At 39.3% G+C, this 24,356-nt stretch overlaps 1 protein-coding gene and 1 pseudogene across 1 annotated transcript; both read right to left on the bottom strand.

Moving 5' to 3' along the window:
- Nucleotides 1-4,794: 4,794 nt before the first annotated feature.
- On the bottom strand, nt 4,795-5,232 carry LOC120293901. The gene has a single exon (XM_039313703.1). The coding sequence runs from the start codon at nt 5,230-5,232 to the stop codon at nt 4,795-4,797; it is 438 nt and encodes a 145-aa protein (XP_039169637.1).
- Nucleotides 5,233-10,240: 5,008 nt separating this feature from the next.
- LOC120293275 lies at nt 10,241-11,337 on the bottom strand (annotated as a pseudogene).
- Nucleotides 11,338-24,356: the final 13,019 nt, after the last annotated feature.

Below are 24,356 nucleotides of genomic sequence, written 5' to 3'. Positions count from 1 at the left end.
CTTATAGTGTCCGCTTTAATGGTGAACTACTTCCTTTTTTTCGATCCAATTCGTGGCCTCGGACAAAGGTGACCCTCTTTCTCCATACATCTTTATATTATTGGCAAATGTTTTCTCTACTATGATCTCTCAAGCTGTTGATATGAGTCAATTAAAAGGAATTAAATTAAATCGATGGTGCCCTACATTGTCTCATTTTTTTTTTTGCGGACGATGCCATCTTTTTCCTTGATGCTAATATTAGGGAAAGCCAGAATTTGGCCAATATCATAAATCAGTATTGTATGGCCACGGGACAAGCTTTCAACCGAAACAAATCAGAATTATTTTCAGCAAGAATTGTCCTTTCGGCTACAGAAAATCTGGCGTCGAATTTAGAGTTCCGATGCTACAAAACTATGGGAAATACTTGGGAATACCGTCTGATTGGGGCCAATCTAAAATGGAAATGTTCTCTTGGCTCTTGGGAGAGTACAAGCAAAGCTGGAAGGATGGAAAGAAAAGTTTATTTCGAAAGGGGGCAAGGAAATTCTCATTAAATCTATCATCCAGGCACTTCCTCACTATGCTATGTCGATTTATAAACTTCCATTGTCTCTTTGTAAAACTATAGAGAAGAGCATTGCTCGTTTCGATGGAAAAATGATCAAAATAAAGCGGGATACATTGGAAGCGATGGGAAATTTTAAGGAAGAGTAAGAGCGAGGGCGGTCTAGGATTTCGTGATTTGGTAGAATTTAACAAAGCCATGCTCGGTAAGCAAGCATGGAGATTACTATAGTAGCCACAAGCTTTATGGAGTAAAATTTTTAAGGGTCTTTACTACCACTCTACGGACTTCCAATCGGCGAATCGAGGTTCTCGACCATCCTGAGGGTGGCAGAGTCTTCTACTTGGTAGGGATGCTATTATTCCTCATGTTAGATGGTCAGTGGGTGATGGAAGGCAAATTCGCATTAGGGAAGATTGCTGGTTACCAAGAGGAGTCATAGGTGGACCTGCAGCTAGAGAGGAACCCAAACTGGTGGTTGATCTTATTGATCCCATCCACAACAGTTGGAATACCTCTCTACTCACTAGCTTCTTAGATGATCATATTGTAGCAGAGGTTCTAACCATTCCAATTAGACCAACTTTAGTTACTGATCAACTAGTCTGGACAACCAACAAGGATGGCCGCCATATAGTCAAGAGCAATTACCATGCTCTAACTTCGTGAACAGAACTCCAAACAACAAGACAAAGATCAACATCATATCGACATCCTACGATATTGTGAAAAAAAATCTAGACAATGCGTACAGTCCCAAAACGATGAATATTTCTCTGGTATGTCTGCCAAAACGCGATTGCTTCTAAGGACAACTTATTCAAGATGCATATCAATTCAAAACCTTTCTGTCAGGTATGTAACAAGCAAGTTCTAGAAACATTAGAGCATTTATTTCTATTATGCTCATGGACAACAGGCGTCTGGCTTCATCCACAGATTAATATAGATATCCAGCTTAGTTCAGTCATTCATATAGAAGTTTGGTTGATAGAAAAAGCTGAATCGCCTAATAACTCACCTGCTCTGGAGCTCATCACCAATGTCATATGGCAAATATGGCGAATGAGGAACACTTTTATCTTCAGGGGCGATCGGCCGGATCCTTCTTTAGCAGCAGAGAATGCACTCTCACAGACACGACTTTACGAGGTTTCCCTCTCATCCTCTTCATCACGATCTACAGGAAAGAAGAAACAAAGTCAGATCTGGCATCCACCGGCACTAGGCACCTTGAAATGTAATGTCGACGCTTCTTTTCAGCCAGGGAGCACACATGGATCGATGGCTTCGATTTGCAGAGATCAATATGGTCGCCTTCGATGTTTATACAAAGACGATTTCCAACGACGGCCTTGATCGCGGAATTTCTGGCCCTCACGTTCACGCTCCGCCATCTGCTGAACCAAGGGCTTCATCAGGCTACGATCACGCTTGAATCAGACTGTAGTACTGTTGTTGCTACTATTACGGGAGAAGCACTGCTGCCATGGGAGGCTCGCGTTTTGCTCGTGGAAGCCACCGATTCCTTTCCTTTTTCCCAAACATAGTTGTTCGGTTCTACAAGCGAGAAGGAAATGTTGTGGCTGACTAGGCCGCTAAGGCCCAGCTTTTCAATTTTTTAGCCCAGGATTGGAACATATATCCGCCTTACCTGTTGCTAGACCTTGTATATGCCGACGCTCTAGCGTTCGGTTGTAAGCTTCCCAAGTTTTAATGAAAGTTCTAATTTCATCCAAAATAAAAATAAAAATCCTTGCTGTCGAGCCCTTTGATCTTCGCATTCTCTTCGTTTATTTGCATTGCTCCCATTGTTCCACTGAACCAGGTTCTAATACCCTATTTTAGGAACATGAAACATGAAATGTGATTTTTATGTAGAAAACCTTATTAGAATCGAAAGGGAAGACAACGGTGCCACACTAGACAATCTTTTTTAGCGTATCGGTATCATATCAATGTATAATTATAAGAGATATTACTTCGATATACGATAAATTTTTATAGCACACATAGTCATGACAATAGTAATATGAAGAAAAGTACCAAAAAAGTCATAAATTTATTGCGCTAATGTCAATTTAGTCATAAACATCTTCACATTGTGCCAATTAAGTCCATCCGGCCAATTTATATATAAAATTATTAATGTGGACATTGGCATCCCATGTGGCATGGCGACGTGGACACTTTTTGATAATTTTTTTCCTTTTTTTTATTCTAGCAACCCCTGCTAGCTCTTGGCAAGGGTGTCACAGCCCTCATCGGCTCTAGGAAAGAGCCCCAACACCCTTGCAGGTCACTAGGCGAGGGCTTGTGGCCCTCATTATGGTCGATGAGAGCCTGCGTGAGGCCCGCGACGCCTTTATCGACCAAGGTGATAATGCACAGTCCCTCCCCCATATATGGGCTAGGGGAGGGCATCTCGGTCCTTGCCCAATCTAAATGAGGCCGAAACACCTAGATTTAGAGAGGGTGTCTAACCCTCGTATGTGGCTAGCAAGGGTCAAATAATGATCCTTGTTGAACCTTAATCCAAAAAAAAAAAAAAAAAGGAAAAGAAAAGAAAACCAAAAAATTACTCAAAATTTTATGTATAAAAAATGTCCACATTAATGCCGGTTGCCATGTTGGATGATTGACATTTACATCGGCAATTTCCGGCCTAAATTGGTTGCATGAATTCAATTGACAAAATAAAAAAAATGATTAAATTGATACAATTAAAATATTTAAGACTAAATTAGGATAAGTATCATAGGCTGAGTATTTTGTTTGTACTTTTTCTCAATTATATGTATACCCATAGTAACAGTACTTTTCTCTATTAGACTTCACAAAATCATTACACATATAGCGACAATTTTAGTATGTTCTGGATTCAACCCTAAATTGCATGAAATAATATCACGAAGTAAAACATTGCAAGAGGTAGCATTCACATTCAGACGAGAAGTTGACAGAACCGCATAGTGTCAAACTTGGCTGAGTAGGAAATGTTCAGTTCCGCACATAGCCATGCACTACCTGCTAAAAAGGTAACTCGGATGTTTTCGCAAGCCCGTGAGCTCTTTGTATTTTCTCACTTGGACCCAGCATTAAAGAGATGGTCAGTCAATTTCTTGATGTGCCTTTTGATCGAGTGGCTCCGCTTAGCTTTATCCATCTGAAATCCAGCCGGATAGTACGAGACCTACCAAGAAGAGCATGTGGTATTGAATTGCCCTAATGGTGTTTCTGTTAGATTTACAAACACAAACTAGGGAAAACAAAATCGTGTAATCTAACATTGTACTAGAACCAAGTCAAATTGCTCTCCACTTAGAAATTCATTCATTGGCATTTGTTCATCTTATTTTTCGTTCTTCGACATTAAATATAGTCAATATCAAAAGAATTAGATAAGTTAGGGAAATTTTATTGGAATTTCCTTTGTTCTTGGTGAGTCCTATTTACCTGAAGGGGTTGGAGCGGATGAGATACCTTTGTAAGGATGTCTATTGATTTTACTAAGATGCAAAATGCTTCTTGTGAAAGCTTTGCAATACACATTTGGTTGTATAATGTGCATGAGACAAGTTGGTAGAGAATTTATGCTACTGAACAATTGCGCATGCTCGTATGCTTAGGTGATTATCTGTCTCTTTTGACTTTTGAAGAGGATAACTCTTTAACAGATCCCTCATGTTATGATCTTATCCTTGTCCATCAATTTTAAGTGAATGTTGACTCCAATGGGCACTCTTTTTACCATAAGAGTCAAACGCACCCCCGTCAAAATACTTAAGCTAAAACTACTTTAGTCTATTTTAGGTCTGTGAGCCCATTGTTGCGACACAAAGTGGCTATAGGCACCCCCCACCACCTAGAATTGACTGGTCATTCATCGTGGGTCACACTAGCATGATGTTGGAACTAAAATAATTTTAATGGCAATTGGATTTTTCTCCAAAAAAAAAAAAAGGAGGTGCCAACTTTCACCCTTGAAGCAAGTTTACGCCAATTTTAAGTGTCAATGAAAATGCCCTAACTTTCTAATTTGTCTCCAATTAACAAGACCCCAACTTTTAGTCGAATGACAAATTTGACTGTCGTTAGACTTTGCTTTTTTTTTTTTTTTTATCAAAACATAAGCATGACATTTAAGAGCAAACCAGGTTACAACCCTTAAAGAGGGCATCAGTACAAAGCAAATTGAAGAGAGAAATGGGCAGATCAAGAGCCCAATTCAGAAGCAGAGACCCTCAGCCTTGGGCCTTGGCGATCCAGTCGGCAGCCAAATTAGCTTCACGGCGACAGTGCTGCAGAAGAAAATTAGGGCACTCACGAAGAAGGGTTGCGGCGTGCTCGAGCGAAGATTGACAAACCTGTGACGGTCGCTTGCGGTGATTCACGGTTTCCACCAACTCCAGACAATCTGATTCAAGGATCAGGTGAGTATTTCCAAAATCCTGTCGCAACAAAAATTGGAGGGTGGATAATAAGGCTAGGGTTTCTGTTTGAAGGGGTGAGGAGGCCTGAACGTTCTGGGCATAGCCGTTGAGCAAGGTGCCGTTATGATCACAACACAAGCACGCAATCGACCCTACTTCAGAGGCATCAGGGAGGGCTCCATCCATATTCACTTTAATGGAGCCAGGTTCAGGGGGGATCCATCCATTGAGAGGATTCGGAGAGGCCATTGATGAAGCCGGATTCAACTTGGAGCAAGAAGGATGATGTGGTCAATGACAATTACCACATCTCCGACATTTACATTTTGATTCCAATTTTGTAACATAAGCTCTGTTCATTTTTCATTTTCCATACTGTGGGGGTTTGCCCATATCGACACCCAAATCCCCCAAATGGAGCGCAAACAAGGCCCCAAATCGAGCGTAAGAAACCTAACAGTATGGAAAATGATTTTTAGTCCACGTCATTCACCCGCTTCCTGCTTGAAGAAATTACGCATCTTCCTTTTACATTTTGATTCCGATTTTGTAACATAAGTTCTGTTCATTTTTCATTTTCCATACAGTCGGGGTTTGCCCATATCAACACCCAAATCCCCAAATGGAGCCCCCATCTCTCTCTCTCTCTCTCTCAAATTGATGGAAACGAGCCCCAAAATCGAAGCCCTAAAAATATCTCATGGACGAATTAATAGCCTCAAATCTCTCTCTCTCTCTCTCTCTCTCTCTCTCTACCTGTCTCGCAGGTGAAAATCACATTTTTATGAGACTTTAAAGTTAAGGACAAAACGGGTAAAAGTTAGGACCCTTTGTAGGAGGCATTTGAAAGTTGAAGGCAAATTTGTTCCCCGGATGAAAATTGAGGCCTTTTTTGGGGGATAAAACCCATGATACTTCTAGCCTCATAACCAAGAATAAGGTCAAATGCAGGGGCGCATTCCCAATTTAAGCTTATTTATTATCTTTTTTTCTTCTTTTTGTCTGGTTTTTATTTTCTTTATTCTTTTGCTTTTTTTTTTTCCTTATTTAGGATGCAACCGGTGTCCCACTTTTCCTGAAAAATAGTTTATTTAGAAGATCGCCAACTAGTCGTTTTGTTAATACAAAATGATTTGAATATTCAGGTTTTCTAATTTTGTACCAGGAATCCTAAGCTGATCTAAACACTAATAGGAGTGAGTGTAAGAATCATCTACTAGTTTTATCAATGAACTTGATTTTGTTAAAATTTTACTATCTGACGTTATGTGATACTTCATGTAATTTAACTTCTCAACTTTCATTTTATCCGGTAAATCCAATACTCCAACTTTATCCATTTCTCTTCCCATCACTACCCAATTTTCTTAAAGATTTTTTGGGAAGAAAATTAACAATACGACAACTAAAGCGCATTCAAAACACTTAACTTCCATTATGGTCATGCAAACTCCATAGAAAAAACTGCCTAAAACACGATCAAATGGAAAATCAGCTGTTAACAAGAAAATTTATGACAATAGTAACTATACGTAAATTAACCCGCAAGTACATGTTTTATTTTTGGTCATTCTAAATGAATAGGAATTTCCATTGAACAAAAGATAATGGTTTTTATGGAACCAATGTTCTGCAATAGTAATAAGTTGCATGTGCAACCAAAAAATATTGTCTATTCAGCTACTTTTCTCCCTTAAAAAAGGCTTTTCTCTTAGAAAATTCTTTTACCTAAATTAGATGATAAATGTTTTCAACTACATCAATAATAGACATTATTTACATAAGACAAATAATAATAAAGGAGTAACTTTCAATGTCGTAGTGTTAGAAAACCCAACCTTTGACTAGGTCTCCCAGTTTTTGCGTACTTGAGTCCTGTGCCCATTATATTTCGAGCACCTGAACTTCAATGGTCCAAGTATGTCAGTTTGACTCGAGATCTTTGCCTTTCGATATACATGCTCAACCACAACATAGATACCACATCTCTTCGCCCTTTAACAAATCTTAAATGTCAAAGGACCATGTTATCTAGACTTGCTTTTCCTTATAGTTTTCTAACCGAAAGAACAACCTTTATGATATAGAGCTTAAGGGCTCATGTAAGAAAGCATCAGTTGCCCGTATAAACTGCTCAAATTTGCTATCGAACAACTTCCTTTTTGGAAAGAGTCCATTCATGACTTCCTTTCCAACTCATGAAATTGCTTGTTAAATGAATCTTCTCCATTATTTTGAGTAAATATCATGATGCAGAAAAGGCTTTATATCGACTCTTCATTGTGAATTAATTATATCAAGAGGTAAACCATAAAAAATATATATATATATATATATATATATATATATATATATCTTAATCTTAACTCATGCACGCATGTATTGTGTAAAATTCCCGGTACAAGTAGGCAGCTCAACCCTACTTGTAGCAATCTCATATGACCTGGAGAGCTCCTTTAAAGCAAATATTGAGACACAAGTTATAAGTTCTTGAACGGAGGAATACGAAGATGATGAGGCTTACCTTCTATATAAGCAATCTCATATTGCTTGTATAGAAACAATGGCCTTTTCTTATAATGATTTTCAACTTGTTGAATATTTTCATCATTGCTTCACTCTGGAGTTTAAAACCTAGAACCGGTCGAGATAAAAGAATCTCAATTTGTTCCTTTTTCAAATTGAGATTTACATTTTGGCATAATGTTCTTCTCAATGTGCCAAACACAAAACAAATTTGCTATTCTAAAAAAAAAAGATTTGAGTGTCAACTCTCTCTCGTTAGTGACATCAATTGAATAATTTATTGCTAAACATTAACTGGGACAATGTTTGGAGAAAATCAATACACACTAAGATAAATATATATGACGTTGAAACTTTACAAATAGCGTAACTGTTAACAATAAAGATTTTAACATTTCGTTAAACTTTTACAAGAGTCTCAACTTTTGATTTGTAATTCAAGAAAAAAAAATGCTTTGGATCAGGAAAAAATTATCAAAAATCATGCTAGGTACCTAATAATACAGGTCTAAGTCCTCGCACCATATTTAATAAGTAGTTTCGCGAAACCGGCGAGTATTTGGAAATATCGGGACTTATATACCGATCAAAAATCATGCTAGGTACCTAATAATACAGGTCTAAGTCCTCGCACCATATTTAATAAGTAGTTTCGCGAAATCGGACAGTATTTTGAAATATTCGGGACTTATTGATGGATTGACAGGTGTGCCCTGTCATAAAAGAAAACCAGAAAGATGGAGAGGGAAATAATGCAAAAGGATGTTGCATGGTTGCCCGCGGCAGCGGCAGCAGCAGCAGAGACCAGACAAACATGTCCATCAAACCGTTTTAAATAGCAGCTGCAGAGGTGGTCTCTCGCCTGTCTAGGCATATGCTTGTACAGGGCCTAGGAAACCTCGAGACAAACCAGCCTCCCTCGTGAAGATTTCCTTTTCCTCTTCATAATTCAAGGGCACGACCGCAGAGATCTAGGAATCCGATAAATTAGACTCCCGACACTAACAAATGGCCCGAATCCAGGGCAATGTACAGGCGCGATCGGTGAGATTTTTAGCGGAACGACGTCCTATTCTTGAACTGAAAATCCTTCAATCCTGAGCACTAACAAATCATGCGGTCTAGGAGGCCTTCTCCTTATTACGAGGAAGAGACAAAGAAAGAGATGGTTGGTCCCTCTCCGATCGCTAGGAACACCCGACACTTTTGTTGTCTCTTTCTTTATGTCCCCACTGTCATTTTCACGTGCGAACCGGGAGATGCCTCTGCTGCATCGCACGGTCCTTCCCCAAAAATACCCAGCAAGCTGTTGCTGCTCTTATTTAGTAAATCCTGAGAAAGTCCCGCATGCTGATCAAGAATCCGAGGAAATATTTCGTGAGGCGAGACGGTTTATCCCCGATCGAATTTGGATCGTAACCTTTTGCGAAACATCTTTGATTTAAAGGGAAAAACAATTATTTACGGATATCTCATATGGTATAAGAGCAGATTGTAAATTCAAATTCTGATCCTCCTCTTTTATATATATGTTTGTGTTACTCTTTTGGTTTTGTAGGTATCTAATCAAACGTGGTTTGGACTACATCCTATATGTTTAGCCCATGTTTTCTCTATATATACGTGTTATCAAGAATAGGTAACTTTGCAATGGCATTTATGTCCTAGAAGATTGACTGGATTGGAATAGTAGGGTCCAGAATTCTATTTATGTGGGCTCTTATCGTAAAACCGAGGTCTTGCAATGTACAATTAACATGAAAATTAGGGATAGTATAAAACATGGTCCATGTACTCTTCGCAAACGTTTGATTTAATTCTTCTACTTTAATTTTGTGTCAGTTCGATGCCTTACGTTCTTTTAATCAAAATGATTCCGTCCTCTTAATTGATTTAGTCCTTAATATTTGACATGACCATTCAACATAGTTTTGGGATCAAATTGACTAACATAACTATTCAAGTGTACAGATACGCTCTATTTTTTAAAAAAGGACTAAAGAAGAGGAACATTAGAGATGGGCGAAGGGGCCAAGAAGAGAAAGGTGGGAGGGGCGCCATCGACCCCCTCATCGCCGATAAGAGCTAACAACCCTCACTAGGGTCTCGGCACAAGTAGCTGTTCCTCGTCTTTTCCACAAATAAAGGCGAGCGTTAACTCTCAATGGCGATCACAAGAGCTAATTTGATACTTGCACACTGGGCAGCAATGAGCAATATCATTCGATTTAAGATTGTATGCTTGTGCTCACCTATATTTGACAAGGGCTAGTAGGATCTCGCCGGTGGCCACATGTGGGTCGACAACCCTCAATGCAACCACATGATCCTCGTGGTTGAAGGAGCAGGCAATGGCTTCCCCTTTTTCCGTCCTCTTTCTTATCTCTTTCCTCTACTAACAAGCGAAATGCTGATGGAACAAATCAATCAGGGCTTTGATTTGATTAAAGCAAATGCAAGAATCAAATCAAACATAATTAGAGTTGAAAGATCAAATTGAAGAACATCAAAAAGGGTGTACAGACCATCTCCTTTTTTGGAAGATGTCAAGTTATGAGTGATGTTTCGATCAATGTTAGGCATGCTAGGACACTGATAAAAGTGATGTCGGATGCGTGCACTTTCGTTCGCGCCGTCTTGTCGTAATTTAATTTCGTAACCTCGTCTTTTAACATCCCTAACATTAAAAAACCTCACCCACGCCTGTCGCCGGAGCGTGCAATAGAGCGCGTGAGACAACAGGATCTCCTCTACTTTACACGTCGGAAAGAACAGCAAATATACAGTTTACCGCCGGGGAAACCCTACAGGCTACAATCAACTACTCGCCGGAGCGCTCGCCGGCGGCGACAAGTAGACCTGACACTGTATAACCGTCTTCCCGATCTTGAACCCGGGCACGACCGTGAACCCGACCCTCAGGTCCGGATCCGGGTCCGCCGACGGCGGCGGCGGCGGCGCCTGCTGCAGCAGCAGGGCCTCCTCCGCCACGCACTCCATGAACACCTCCGAGAACCTGCACCCCCTCGCCACCTGGAAGACCCCGACCTCCTCGCCGAAGGCGAAGGCGAGGCGGTGCAGGACCCAGACGCGCTTCGCCATCTCGGCGAACGCCGCGAGGAACGGCGAGTCCGGCCACCCGCCGGAGCTCACGACCTTCCGGTGGTTCAGGTTCCCGAAGAAGGAGCACTCCATCTTCGCGTGCACGAGCTGGAGGTACTTGGCCTTGGCGAACCGGGCCAGCGGCGAGCCCGGGTTCCGCGCGATGAAGCTCGGGGGCTGACGGACTTCAGCTTCTTGAACTGGTCGAAGAAGGCTTGGGGAGTTCGCTCCTCGATGGACGACGACTCGTTCGCGAGCCCGAAGGTGGGGAAGTTGAAGCCCTCGAAGATCGATCTGGCCACGAACGATTCGATGGCGAAGTGCCGGTGGCCGGGCTTCGCGAACCTCGCTCGCGGCTCGATGAATCGGATGGCCTCGTCGAGGTTCCAGTTCGCCGTCTCCATCTCGCGAGCCATGGCTTTCGCGAAGTGCCTCACGGATCGTAGAGCGTAGCGGTGGACTTGGGCGAAGTGGGTCGGGCTCAACGACGCGAGCTTGAAGCCCTCGAACAGGGGCAAGACGCCGCTCGCGTTGAGCTTCTTCTCCGACGACCGGTTCTCGGAGACGAGCTCGTCGCGCTTCCTCCTCAGCGCGGAGATCTCCGACTCCTTGCGCTCCGCCTCAGCCTCCATCTTCTTCACCGTGATCTCGTACGTCCTCATGAGGCTCTGCTGCTCCTGAATCTCCGCCAGCATCAGCGTCACCTGTGGGGGAGAGGTCGAGCTCCTTCTTGAGGAACTTGCGCTTCAGCTCGAAATCTGCTTCAGCTCGTCCACGATGGCCTGGTCGGCCCGCTGAATCGCCTCGCTGTTGTACGGGCTCTGGGCCAGCTGGAGCTCCGCGTAGGCCGCCTTGATGGCCGTCCCCGCCGCGAAGAGCTTCGCCGCCACGGCCTCGAGGACCGCCCTCTGCTTCGCCCTGGCGTCGTCGCTCTTGCGGTCCGCGAGCGGGTCCTCGTGCTTGACCTTGTCCTGCGACGCGAGCACGCAGATGCCGATCCCATTGCTCGACCCGATCCTCGCTGTCGCTGTCGTCTTGAGGCTGATGACTCTGTGCAGGGTGCGCGCGAGCCTGCTCTTGCCGTTGCTTCCCTGTGCTAGTCTGTGCTTCACCGCTTCTTCTTCTTCCATCTAAGTGGGAAGAAGAAGACGGACTCAGAGGGCGAGAAGGGGTCTGAACTCGATCTGGGTCATGTGAAGATGGTGAAAATGCAAGGAAACGAGAGATGATTTTGGCGAGAAACTGGGGACTGTCAAGAAAGGGTCGAGAGAGTAAGGATTGTGAGGGGAAAGCGAAAGCAGAAAACTTTGACTAAACGCATTATCAGATAAATAGCCCGGAATGGAGTCAGTAATGACCGCGAAAAAAGTTGGATTAAAGCGCGGGAAAGAGAAAAAGATGAACAGTCGCCGCCTAGTTACAGGGGATGGGAAGTCAAGGCTTGGACTGGCACTGCCACACGATAGAGGCAAGAATTCTATCTGGTGCGGACGGTAAAGGTATTCGTGTTGATTATTCGCATCATCAAAACATATTTCTATTAGAAAAGAGTGAAAACAAGTCAATTTGAATCGAATTAAAGCTACTCGTACCGCGGAAAAGTTTGAATTTCTTTCGGTAAATTCGCGTCGTATTCAGACTAATGGCCTCTTGAAACAAGAGTGGAACACCGGAGCTCTACTGTAAACATGCCATGGCGAAGAGGCAAATTTCGTTATTTGAAATCTTTAACTTTATTGGTATTGCAGAATGCGCACCTGAGTATGAATGGAGCCCACTGCATGATTCTGATTGATGGGTGTTTTCAACCTATGGAGCGTCTACGGGGGGACCCATCTGATGCAGCATCCTCCAAGCCAAAATTTCTTTATTAATTTAAGGATCCGCGTTGACTGTTTGACCGCGTAATAATAAAATACCATCATGCCTCATCAATAGTAATTAAACAATGTAAATAAGAATTATTAATGGCTGTAGTGCAACCCAAACAATGGTGGGCTCTCATGGCAATTAGTGCAAAGACAGATGGAAGAAAAAATTAAATAACCTTGATATACTCAATTGGTAATGATGCAGTTGTATAGTATATTCACAGAGTATATTCACAGACACACTACATCCCAAGCTCGGGTTGGACATTTTTCCTTCTTTGAGTATGCGGGAATACTTGTTTTTTGTTGGTTATCATGGATGGGTCTGTGGGTTCTTTACTTATTGCATGTTCATTGTCTCACAGTGGAACTTGTTTTCTATGAATGATAGTTGCTTCTTGGGATGTAGCCAAGGGGTCGGTGCTGTGATCATATGTACATGTGGGTCATGGATGGCGACGACCCTCAGAGAATCAGGGCAATCCATGTCCCCAATCAGGTCCCCCCGGCCTGAGATTTTACTGCTGTCATCTGTCAAATAGGAAAATTATTGAAATTTCAATCAACTGTCCAGCACAAATTTTGGGAAGGTGAATCCACGTGTAATGAAGGGGCTGTGTGTATGTTTCCCAATGTCGAAGCTTTCATGCCACACATAGCCTATATATAAAAAATAGTTAAATAGGTCACACTGATGCTATGGCATGACATGTGCAAAGTGCATGTGAGATTTTACCATGGTATGATATGTTAAATTGAGACAAAATGGACTCTCATATTATGTTAGACTGGCCAAACTAAGAAAAATCACATATAGATAAAGAGCATATAAATTTCATGAGCAAATAATGCGAGATATGTTAACAAATATGACTAATTACGGCAAAATGCAATGAAAGGGGTATTGCCCCTGTCTCTCCTTAGATGTTTTCTTTCCACAGTGCTTATTCACCGGAGGTCCAAAAACCTAAAGACCTAAATGGTATGTGATGTCAAGGGCACGAGGGTCCTATCCTATCACGCAGACAAAGGAATAGAACCCAAAAGAGGATGGCCTTGTTTTCTTCCATGTCTTGGGAGAGACAAGCTAAGAATGCCCCAGCTGAAGGTCACTAGTTATTAATGAAATTAACTCTGCAGAATCAGAATAGAAAATACACAATAATACTGCAAGCAGAAAGAGCAGACAAAAACTGAAGCAATCACAATCTATGCGCTTGTCTTTTCGTGCTTGGTGCTTTTCCCCCTTTTCTTTTCTCACCGCTCAAACTTGCTTGCAACTTGCTTGCATCTACAGCTCCTCCCTGCCAACCCACGAGAGCTCGAGCCTCAAGGCAAGTTCCAAAGGTCTTTCTAGATGAAGTTCTGTCCCACAGGTGTCTCTAGGTCAAGTTATTCTGGAGTAATCAATATAAAGTTTTGAATGAATAGACGATTGGCACTTGCGTTTAACGATGCCAAAAATACCAGCTCAACACATGCATGAATGATGACGAAATCAAGACTGTAAGAAATTATTATTGGGCGTTCAAAGCATCTGCACAGCCCCTGCCATGCATTGAAGTCCCGAGACAAAGAAAAGACTTGATAAATTTGAGGTACGGATATTCTAAAGAAGAAAACAAAATCAAGAAGAGAGAATATCTTAAATTATATGTTCTTTTGTTCAAGACAGTTGAAGGCATAATTTACCATTAAGTGTCATTCTTCCTTGGAATTTTTGAAAATATTTTGCCGTTCCATCAAGGATAAATCAACCGGTCAGTCCAATATAATATATCCTAGTCATGGCTAATATGTGCACAAATAGCTTTAAAATGCATACATTATATTAGTTTGAGATAGTGTGAAACTTATCTACCTTCACATCAACGTAAGCACAAGCGATATGGGGCTGCAGACATTTCTAGTATTTCATGTTCCAACTCCGGCTTCAATCCCATTATAGGTAGCTCCACTCAAGTATGTGCCAATTCTACAAAACATACCACACTAATTGAGATCGTGACAGAGGTTTATCGACTAATTCAATAACCTCGGCATGTGCGTCTGGGATTCAAGACAAATTTGATGCCCAGCATCCCATTTTGACTCCGATACATCCATAGGCAAGCCTACTCAAGCCTCCTGCACCAATATACCTGTCTAATGGTAGCTCGATTATGCCAACGCAGCTATAAAAATGTTTTACACTAGTTTGAGGTTGTTTGAGACTTATATACAAGTAAAACGTTGTAGATATTGGTGATTGGAACAATAATAGCAATGTGACTCCCAACATATGCCCACTAGGCTTTAGGGTCACTTTAAATTTCAAACTATATAAATGGTTTTTTATCTGGGTGGTACATGAGATAACGACAAGTAGAAATATTATTTATTCGTTAAAGAGCGATTAAATCGAGGGAAAAGTTCACATAACTTCTATAAATTTCGGGGTAGTACGCGTTAACCCTGAAAACTAATGTTTTGTTCTAATTGTTGCACTTTCTATCAGTTTCTTTGTCAATATGTGCGGTGCATTTTTTTTAATATTATATATAGAAAATAAAAATGAGGAAATTACGCAAAACCCTTTGAAAAGATATACATTGCCCTTCAACTTTAAAATATTACAAGCACCTCTCGAGCTTCGTGTAATAATTTATGTTCCTTTATAAATATAGTCGGACAAAATGAAAAGGAATAACATAATCACATGAGCGCGCAATGCACACATAGAGATTAGTGTAACTTGGCTAAAAGCAACGCTTCGAGAGAAGTGGGCATTTAGATATGCGGATTAATGGTTATACTCATCCCATACACTTTCTCACTATAGTTGTGCTTGTGTTCACTGGAGAATAAATAGCGTAATATCCTAAAAAATACCTAACTTTAGGTCCACTCTTAATTTTATCATAATTTTTTATCTCATAAAAAACTACCAACTTTAGGATTGGACTCAATTATATCCTAATTTTTTTTTGTCTTATAAAAAATTATCAACTTTTATTTGAGTTCCATATTTGCCCATATCAACCCTTTGTCCGAAATTTTCTTTTGACAACTGAGAGATGGAAAGTTCTCAGGTGCAAGCTATTTGAACTCTCCAACTGCAAAATGAAGAACTCCCAAGCACGAGAATTGAATGCTATCATCGAGCAAGATAGAAGGAAAACTTTCTTAGAAGTAAGAGCAATTAAAGAAAGTCAATCCTAATTCTTTTTATATATGTCATTTTCGCTGATTTGGAAATTCATCAAAAAAATATGTCTTCTTAGATCTAAAATTTGGGGAAAAAAACTAGAGCAATGATGTGGAAATTTCACATTACTAAGGACAACTATGGACGGAATGTTATGGAACTTAAGTAAAAGTAAGTGATTTTTTTTTGTAATACAAAAAAGTTTAGGGTAGAATTGTAATCGGATCTAAAGTTGGTAATTTTTTATGAGATAACAAAAGTTTAGGATATAATTGAAATCGGACCAAAAATAAGGGTTTTTATGAGACCAAAAACAAGTTAAGGTAGAATTGGAACTCACTATTCAAAATTAATGATTTTTATGCTATTAGGGCGAGAATAAAGTCCTGCAGAACACGTTTTCGGGGCAAAGACAGCTTCTTCTTATGTTTTTTTATCAGAATAGGACAGCTTTGACGTGTGAGCGCGTCGAAACAAGCGAGCGAACGCAAAAATGTAAATGTCGTCAAAACTGGGGGGTCTTAAGGGTCTCGTTTAAGCCCGCCGATCGAGGACGCGGGAGCGGTTTGCTGATGGAAATCGCTGGACATAAATGTCATTAACTTTGCTGTTCTGGGGCTCTGCGCACGCTAAATTCTGCCAAAAAAGTCACAGCAGCAGACGAGCGGACCGGGGAGTGACATGGTGCAGAAAAGGACATTGGCCGAAAGGGAGATGTGACAAGAAGAGAGCAATGGATGGAACTGAATTTCTGAGACTGTGGGACTCACCACGTTACGCACCGCACGTTTTGGGTGCTTTCAAGCAAAGGTTCAATTTTCTTGAATTTTTTAAAGGAATAATAAGATAAATGATTATTGAAAACTACCTTTGGTTAATTTATTTGATGTGATCTTTAAACTTTTATTTGTTATAGAATGAGATTAATGTGATTTTTAGACTTTTGATATATACTCATGTGTTCTACAATTTTTATATAATTCAGAAATTAAATTGAACATTTATAAAAAAATTTAGATATTACATACTTTCATGGATCTAAATAAATTAAAAATTTAGGGAACATTAGGTCGACACTGTCTTCAACCGAGGAAATTGGGTCAACCTGTAGTTGAAGACAGTGCCGTAAAGCGTGTCAAACCAGCCGTGGGCATTTAACCCACCCTCACTCACTCTAAATACAGGAGGCTACTATATCTACATACTTAATAGTAGCCAGAACCGAAGTCTTGATGTGATGTTTACCTTCACTACCGTGAAACTCCTTAATTCCCTGTCTATCTTTTTTTTTTTTTTTTTTTTTTAAATTTTGGTAAAGTAATTCCCAGTCTATCTTTATATTCTCAACATAAAGGGAATATGAGGACAGCATGGCTTCTCTGACCCTAGGGCGGTTCTCCCACTTATTTTCTCCGTGAGCCTTTTAGAACTTGCTCAGGTTCTATTTGTGACCATTTACGTTAAATACAAAAGATGTGATTTAGACCACTTACCGTGGTGGCATAACTGGCTTCGGGCCTTCTCCCCCTCACGAATGGGAGAGGTTCGAATCTCCAGCGTGTCATTTGGTGACTTAACTACTGGCGTGAGTATGGTGGCTAGCTTGCGTCAGCCCCAAGGTTTGTCCGCCGATTATCGGCTTACGGGTTTCCCTAGGTCGTCAAAAAATATATATATGTGATTTAGTATATGAATATTTCTAACGATTTCTATTATGCATAAATTAGACTTTTGCCCAAGATTAGGGCATGAAAATATATAGCGGGAAGGTAAATAAAGAGGTGGGAAAATTTTTACTCAAATCTCTAGCTTTGAAATCACGTCAAAGTGTCTTGTGGGACCACTTGTGAATGAAAGCACAATTTAATATTTAAATGTCTAAACGGTAACTAATTTAAGCCAAGTTTAATAAATACTAGCATATACAATATATGTTGGCCAATTAAATATCACACGTTCAATTGCTATATTGAATTTTCTTAACACAAATACCCAAGTTCTACTAAGCGATTCACATGATATGATACAATAGACGTGATTATTCAACTTGTCAACGGGTTAAATGCCAACAAGACACACGGATTAACCTCTGTAAACGCATAATGAACTTTTAAGATGTTACTACCCAACACACAATATAACAACATTTACATATTTATATGGACCAATCGTTTCACCGTGTGAAAATAAAACTAATCAAATATAAGGACACCAAACATATAGCCATGGCTTAAAATTTTTATTAGTTATAATGCTAAAATGTACTTAGTCTTGTTAGAGATTCATAAATGCTGAAAATGTATGTAATCGTGTTACGATGACTTTCTTACAACGCTAACTTAAATGTGTCAATTAGTATTTAAATATTTATAAGACAAATCCGATATGCCAATCTAAACCTATTTTCACTTAATGTTTCATCAATTAAATGAAATCCATTGATATGGCAAAAGAGGAAAAAGAAAAAAGAAAAACACAATCTTTCGTTTTATTCATATACCTCCGCATCATGAATTTCTTAAGCTTGTATTTGCCGACTGGAAATTAGCCAGAATGGGATCATTTCATGCTATCTCGTTTTGATGATGTCTCTAATCGGGATATCTCTAGACATAAGATCAAATGTATTTTTGATAAACTTGTTGCACGTAACAGGGTGGATGTGAGCAAAAATATATATTCTTAAAAAGTTGGTAACATCAAAGAGAGTTCATAGATGGGAGGAGATCGAGCAGCAACAACCACTTGCAATGCCGATTGTTGTGAGCAAGGAACCGACCCCCTACCGGGATGGTAGTCCTTTTTAGGCAATCACACTGCGAAAATATCAAATTCTTAGGTGGTTGTTGTCATTAGATATCCCCCCCCTCCCCGGGTGCAGGGATTCTTAGGTGGTCGTTGTCATTAAATCTCTCCCTCCCCCTTTCCCCCTGCAAATAGATCCTCATCAAATATCTTAATATATCCTAACAGTCTCCCTCAACCGTGTTTTCGCAATTGTTGAAATATTGAATAATAATGTTTAATAAATTCTTTCAAGAAAACGACACGAATAATTCCTAAACTTTAGCTCGATGTGTAATGTCATCTTTAAACTTTTAATTTGTTTAATATAATCCTTAAATTATTAACAAATATTCAATGTAGTTATTATGTTTGCTCAAAAACAGATCATACATTTATTTTATGACGTAGATTACTATATATTGAGTTGGACTTTTAAAAATGATGAGTTGACATGGTTTGTCCATCTTCTTTAGAAAGTGAGGAAAAATTATGTCGTTAACATGTTCATCAATCTAGATGTAAGATGAATATCTCATTTGGATAATCTACATGTAACTTTTTCTTTTTGTCCAACCATTCAAACTTAAAGGTTGGAAGTCACATAGTAGATTGTGTCAATATGAATTAACGAAAGAATGACATTAAACATTTCTATATAGTTTAGGAATTAGATTGAACAAATTAAAAATCCAGGGGATATTGCACATCGAGCTAAAGTTCAAAGATCAATTATGTCACTTTCTCGATTATTTTCAATAATTTTAGTTTTTGAATGATGTCTTCAAGACAGTTGTTTTTTTTTTTTTTTTTTGGGAGGGGGGGGGGGAAGAGAGAGAGATAGAGAGAGCGCTCGTGGAGATGACTAGAGATAAGAGATATCTATACAGATGGATCTTATATATTGTATAATGAAGTACTCCACAAGTGAATATATAGGAATTTAAATCTGCTTAATCACTCATGTTATGATCTTCTACATTCTAGGTCTTCCCCTTTCGTCATCTGGCTTATGTTCTTTATTTAGCATTTAGACTGAATGACTCTATAAAATTACGTTGATACTTCCACATAATACGGGTAATGTAGGAGACATCTCCATTTTTCCTCAGGGAATCTTTTGAATTACCACTATTTAACTTTCAATTCGCCGCTGACCATCAAATGAAATGTGAATAACCCGTCCTTCTATGTTTGAAACAAGGGGTCTTATGGTTTTGTCTATGCTTGAAACAATTTTGTTTTCTCCATATTACTATATCTTTAGAGTCAATAATCTTATATGAGGAAAAAGTAAACTCAATCACTTGTCGTCGTTACTCTTCAATGTTGAGGTCTATGCTAGAGAGGTACTCGAATTATCATTAATTTTTCGCATGCTGGAGGGGGTGGTCCATAGGAGAGTAAGAGAGAAGTTCGAGGAGAGGGGGTGTGCTTAGGATTTGGATGAAGTTTTGACTTGGCTCTATGTAATTTTTCATGTTCAATTTTTAAAGGAACTACATAGAAGTATCGTGTATGCAAAACCACATATGGGGAATTGAGAAGTAAGTTTAGTTCAATTAATGGAGCCCTTTTGGAGCACTAGCTTTCCCCTCCCAAAATGGAATTGGCTTAACATTTGAGGATTTGGTTTTTTTTTTTTTTTTTTTTGGATTAGACATTGTCCTAAGGGTAGATTAACGAGTTATGCTACCCCGAGCACGGTCCAGCCCGACATAGGCTTATTTCAAGTAGGGCCATGAATGGGTGGGATCAGGCCCATGGACTCCAACGTGTCGGCCTATGCCCAACCATTATCTAGTTGGGCCCATGTCGCTAGGACCTGAAATTTCAACGGCATTTCAATTGGTGAAAAGGTTGGTCGACAACTTCCAATGGTCGAGTCACTTGATCAGGTGACAAATAATCACCTTTGAGGTCGTAATGATCGGTTGGCGAGGCCATAAAAACATTTTTTCTTTTTTTGCCTTTATAAATTGGAATGATGATACAAATGGTTCATAAACTTTGGTTCAATATACAATGTGGTCTATTAATAACTCTATAACAGTAGAGTTATTTTTCCTATTTTAGATAACAAATAATGCAATATTTGTGAGAAAATATTTGGTTTCCTTCTATTTACTCAAAATTTTCTTTTTAATGTAGCATAATGGGATATGGAGAAAATAAAGAAAAAATGGCAGAAAGAATGAAAGGAATATGCCATCCATAGAAGCATTAGAAAGTGGATACCAAATCAAGAATTTTGCAATATATTCCTTAAATTTATGCAAAAAATAACCATTGTCTTGTGTTTGGAGCCTTGGATTTATCTTATAAATTGGATAACATTGAAAGCTTAGGAGGATAGTTAGGTTTTTATTTTTAGATCGCTTTCCATTGTTATGAGAGTTTTTCAAGTATTTTGAAAAGAAGACAAAAATTGTAACAGAATTATTATTCTTTGATTTAAGGTGTTGGATTTAATTTATATTTTCGTTTTTTCTTTGATTATGTTCTAATTTTCTTTTGTTAGGGCTTCGATGTAGCCTAACCATGATGAATAAATTTTAGGCTTTTTATGTTTTGCAAGTGATTTTATTCATGTGAGTTATTTTCTTCTTCTATTATGTTATAATTTTCTTTTATTAGCCTAACCATGATGAATATAATTTTAGGCTTTTTATGTTTTGCAAGTGATTTCATTCACGTGAGTTATATATTATCGTGCTTAATTCTTTTAAGTGACCAACCATTATTTGAATGATATGATATACATTTTTGAGATTGAGAAGTAATAATGTGTAATTAATTCTTAAATGTGGATAGAGGTATACCATGTGCAATAATGTGGTTCAAAAGATTCACCATAAACTGGGAATGTTCGTAAATTTTAATGCACTTATGTTTATTTAAATTCATATAAAGATATGGTCGATTGATCAACCGAGTAGGTTTTCTATACCTAGAGATAGAATAATAAATAGATTAGAAAATTCTGCTACCACATGTTTGATATCGTTCTTGTTTGCATAATGATTTGAAATTCATATCTTGTGGTTAAGGTGAAATCGGATGCTCTAACATATTTGTTTGATTGATCAACTGCATTTAGTTTCGAAAGTTTACTTCTAAGATTGTCAATTTTAATTTATTCTCGATTTTATTTTGACTTGTTAGATGAATTTTAGAATTAGTCTATTTTTAATATTTAATTGGTTTAGTAATCATCAATCTCTGTGGGATGAGATTCTTTCTTATCATTATATTACTTATTCGACATGTTCATTAGCATTTAGAATTTTACGAACATCCATGAACTTTTGATTCGTTGAATGCGCTTTCTTAATTACAGCTCATTGCATAATGTAATTGCGGAACTGTTAATTTATTCAATGTGGTCTTTCGACTTTTGGTACATGTTTAATATAGTCCTTGAACCATATCAGAATGTTTACTATTGCCCTTTCATTAATTCAAGTTCACTGACAATGTTGAATATTTTCATGTAGCCCAGAGACTAAATTGAACATACATCGAAAGTTCAAGAGTCACGTTGAACAAATTAAAAATTCAAGTATCACATTGTGCATTGGGTCAAGGTAAAACCATTTGTGTCATCTTTTCTCATAAATTGATCTTATTCCTCTCATTTTTCACTTCCTTCAATTCTCATACACATATCACTTTCCCAACGCTCTTGCTTCCTAAAATCGTTTGTCCATTTTATTTATTACTTTTCTACTTACAATGATTAAATCACATTTTATATCATAATGGAGAACAACAACTATGACATTGTGTAAAAAAAAAAAAAAAAAAAAAACAACTATGACATGTCCAATTAACCCTCTAGATCCGGATTTCATTTTGAGAGAATCCTGGGGACTTATATGGTGAATATTGTGACAAGAACATATATATAGTGGCTTCGCCCCCACAGCAAGCTGAATTTGACAATGCCGAAGCACAACAACTTGATGATTGAGAGGAATTGTAGGGGCAAACACCAGAAGCTAGTACCTATCTGGACACTTTCCTAAATAATGTCTATACCCTCGAAGAACCCCAAGCAGTTGGGCGCCAATTTTGCAAAGAACATTCGGTGTTCGGAGGACATTCGGGCTCAACATCGATACCTGAGAGTGCTAGTATGAACAAAATAAAGGAGTTAGGGAAGAGAATAAGAACACAAGATTTATAGTGGTTCGGCTTAATCCAAGCCTACGTCCACTCTCCCACGATAACACCTTCTTGGCTGGATTCCAATATGCAATCAACAAGAGATTACAACTTCGAGTGCAAACACTTAGTAGATCACACTATCTCACTAAGTCACTCTCTTGGTATTTCTCTCACGATCACAAACGTTTAAGCTCTCAAGAGACAAGTATATGATCTAAAGTCGCTCAGACTTTGGAATTATAAATTCTACGCTCCGTCTCTTTTTTGCTCATCGGTCCATGATCTCCTTAAATACTCCTCCACTTCCAAACTACCCGTTGGACAGTATCCCGGAGAATCGTCTTCCAATATACCCATTGGACAGCTCTGTATCTAGAAGATTTGGTAGCCGTTGAGTGACAAAGGTAAAATCCCAAATTGATTCCGATCGCCCATACAAACGAAATCTTGGTTTCCATAAGTAAAGCTTCTTCGTGTAGAAAGTTCTTGTCTTCAAGATCCAATCGTCAATCAATTAGATTGAATCAATCAAATCAATCTTGATGTGGAATCCAAACCGGATCACTAGCCGTTGTATGATTGGGCTTGAGTTACGATTCATTGAATCGGATGTAAAGTCTCGAGTCTCAGACTTTACAATATGAGTCTCAGACTTTACAATCTGGTCTCGAACATATCTGCTTATGAACAGATTTAGCTTTAAAGTCTGTACTGCCCGGTTCGGCTTCAGCATAGAGTTTGTCTTCTGGTTCGGCATTCACGTTCGATGCAGGAATTTGTCGAGTGAGCGACTTACGATGTAGAACAGACTTTGACACTAAAGTCGCGGTCTTCAGACTTTGAGTCTTGAGTCTGGCGGTCTTCGACTTTGACACGAAGTCTGGAAATCTTCGAGAATATATTTTGGACATGTGTTACGTTCGAGTCTTCTGGTCGTCTTCGCACTTTGATAATATCCTCTACATGTTCTAACATCTGCATGGTCTATTACTCAACCATCAAACATGTTAGTAGCCTTTGATTTATTTTTTCATCTTCAAAACATCATAAGGGATTTCCCTAACAATACCAACGGTCTAAAGAAGGCCAAATGCACTACATGTGGCAAAGAATTAGTTGGCCAATTATCAGGTGGAATAGGCCACTTAAGGAGGCACTAGCGCTAACATGAGGAAGAGCTCTTCAAGTACGACACCACATTGAATAGGCCAATTTAAGTACGACAAGGTGAAGAATCAAATGGAGCTTATTTATTATTGGGGAAAAGTACCAAAATAGTCATAAACCTTTGTATTGGTACTAATTCAATCTTAAACTTTTCAATTGGACCAATTTAGTCCTAAACATTTTCACATTGGTACCAATTTAGTTCATCCGGCTAATTTAAGCCGGAAAATGCTAACGTGGCTGTCGGTGGTCTTTTGTGCCGCAACGTGGACAAATTTTATAATTTTTATATTTTTTTTTTCAGATTTTTCAATTTTTTTTTCTTTTTTTTTTTTTTTTTTACCTTTTCTCCTTACCCTTGGCCGGTGAGGTCGTCCGGCCGACCATTGCCGGCCGCGGGCTGGTCGGGCGAGGGCTCCGCGCCCTCACCGGCCACAGGCGAGGGTGCGGCAGCGGGGCGTCTTGTCTCCTCCAGGTTGCGAAGTGTCTCTCCCTTCTCTCAATCAAGCTCAACGGTACTCTCTCTCTCCCGCACGCACGCACGCATGCTTCCTTCCGCGAGCGGT

The sequence above is a fragment of the Eucalyptus grandis genome, chromosome 5 (assembly GCF_016545825.1).
Source record: "Eucalyptus grandis isolate ANBG69807.140 chromosome 5, ASM1654582v1, whole genome shotgun sequence".
Classification (NCBI taxonomy): Eukaryota; Viridiplantae; Streptophyta; class Magnoliopsida; order Myrtales; family Myrtaceae; genus Eucalyptus; species Eucalyptus grandis.
The sequence above is the reverse complement of the archived record's forward strand: the minus strand, read 5'-3'. Positions and strand labels throughout refer to the sequence as shown.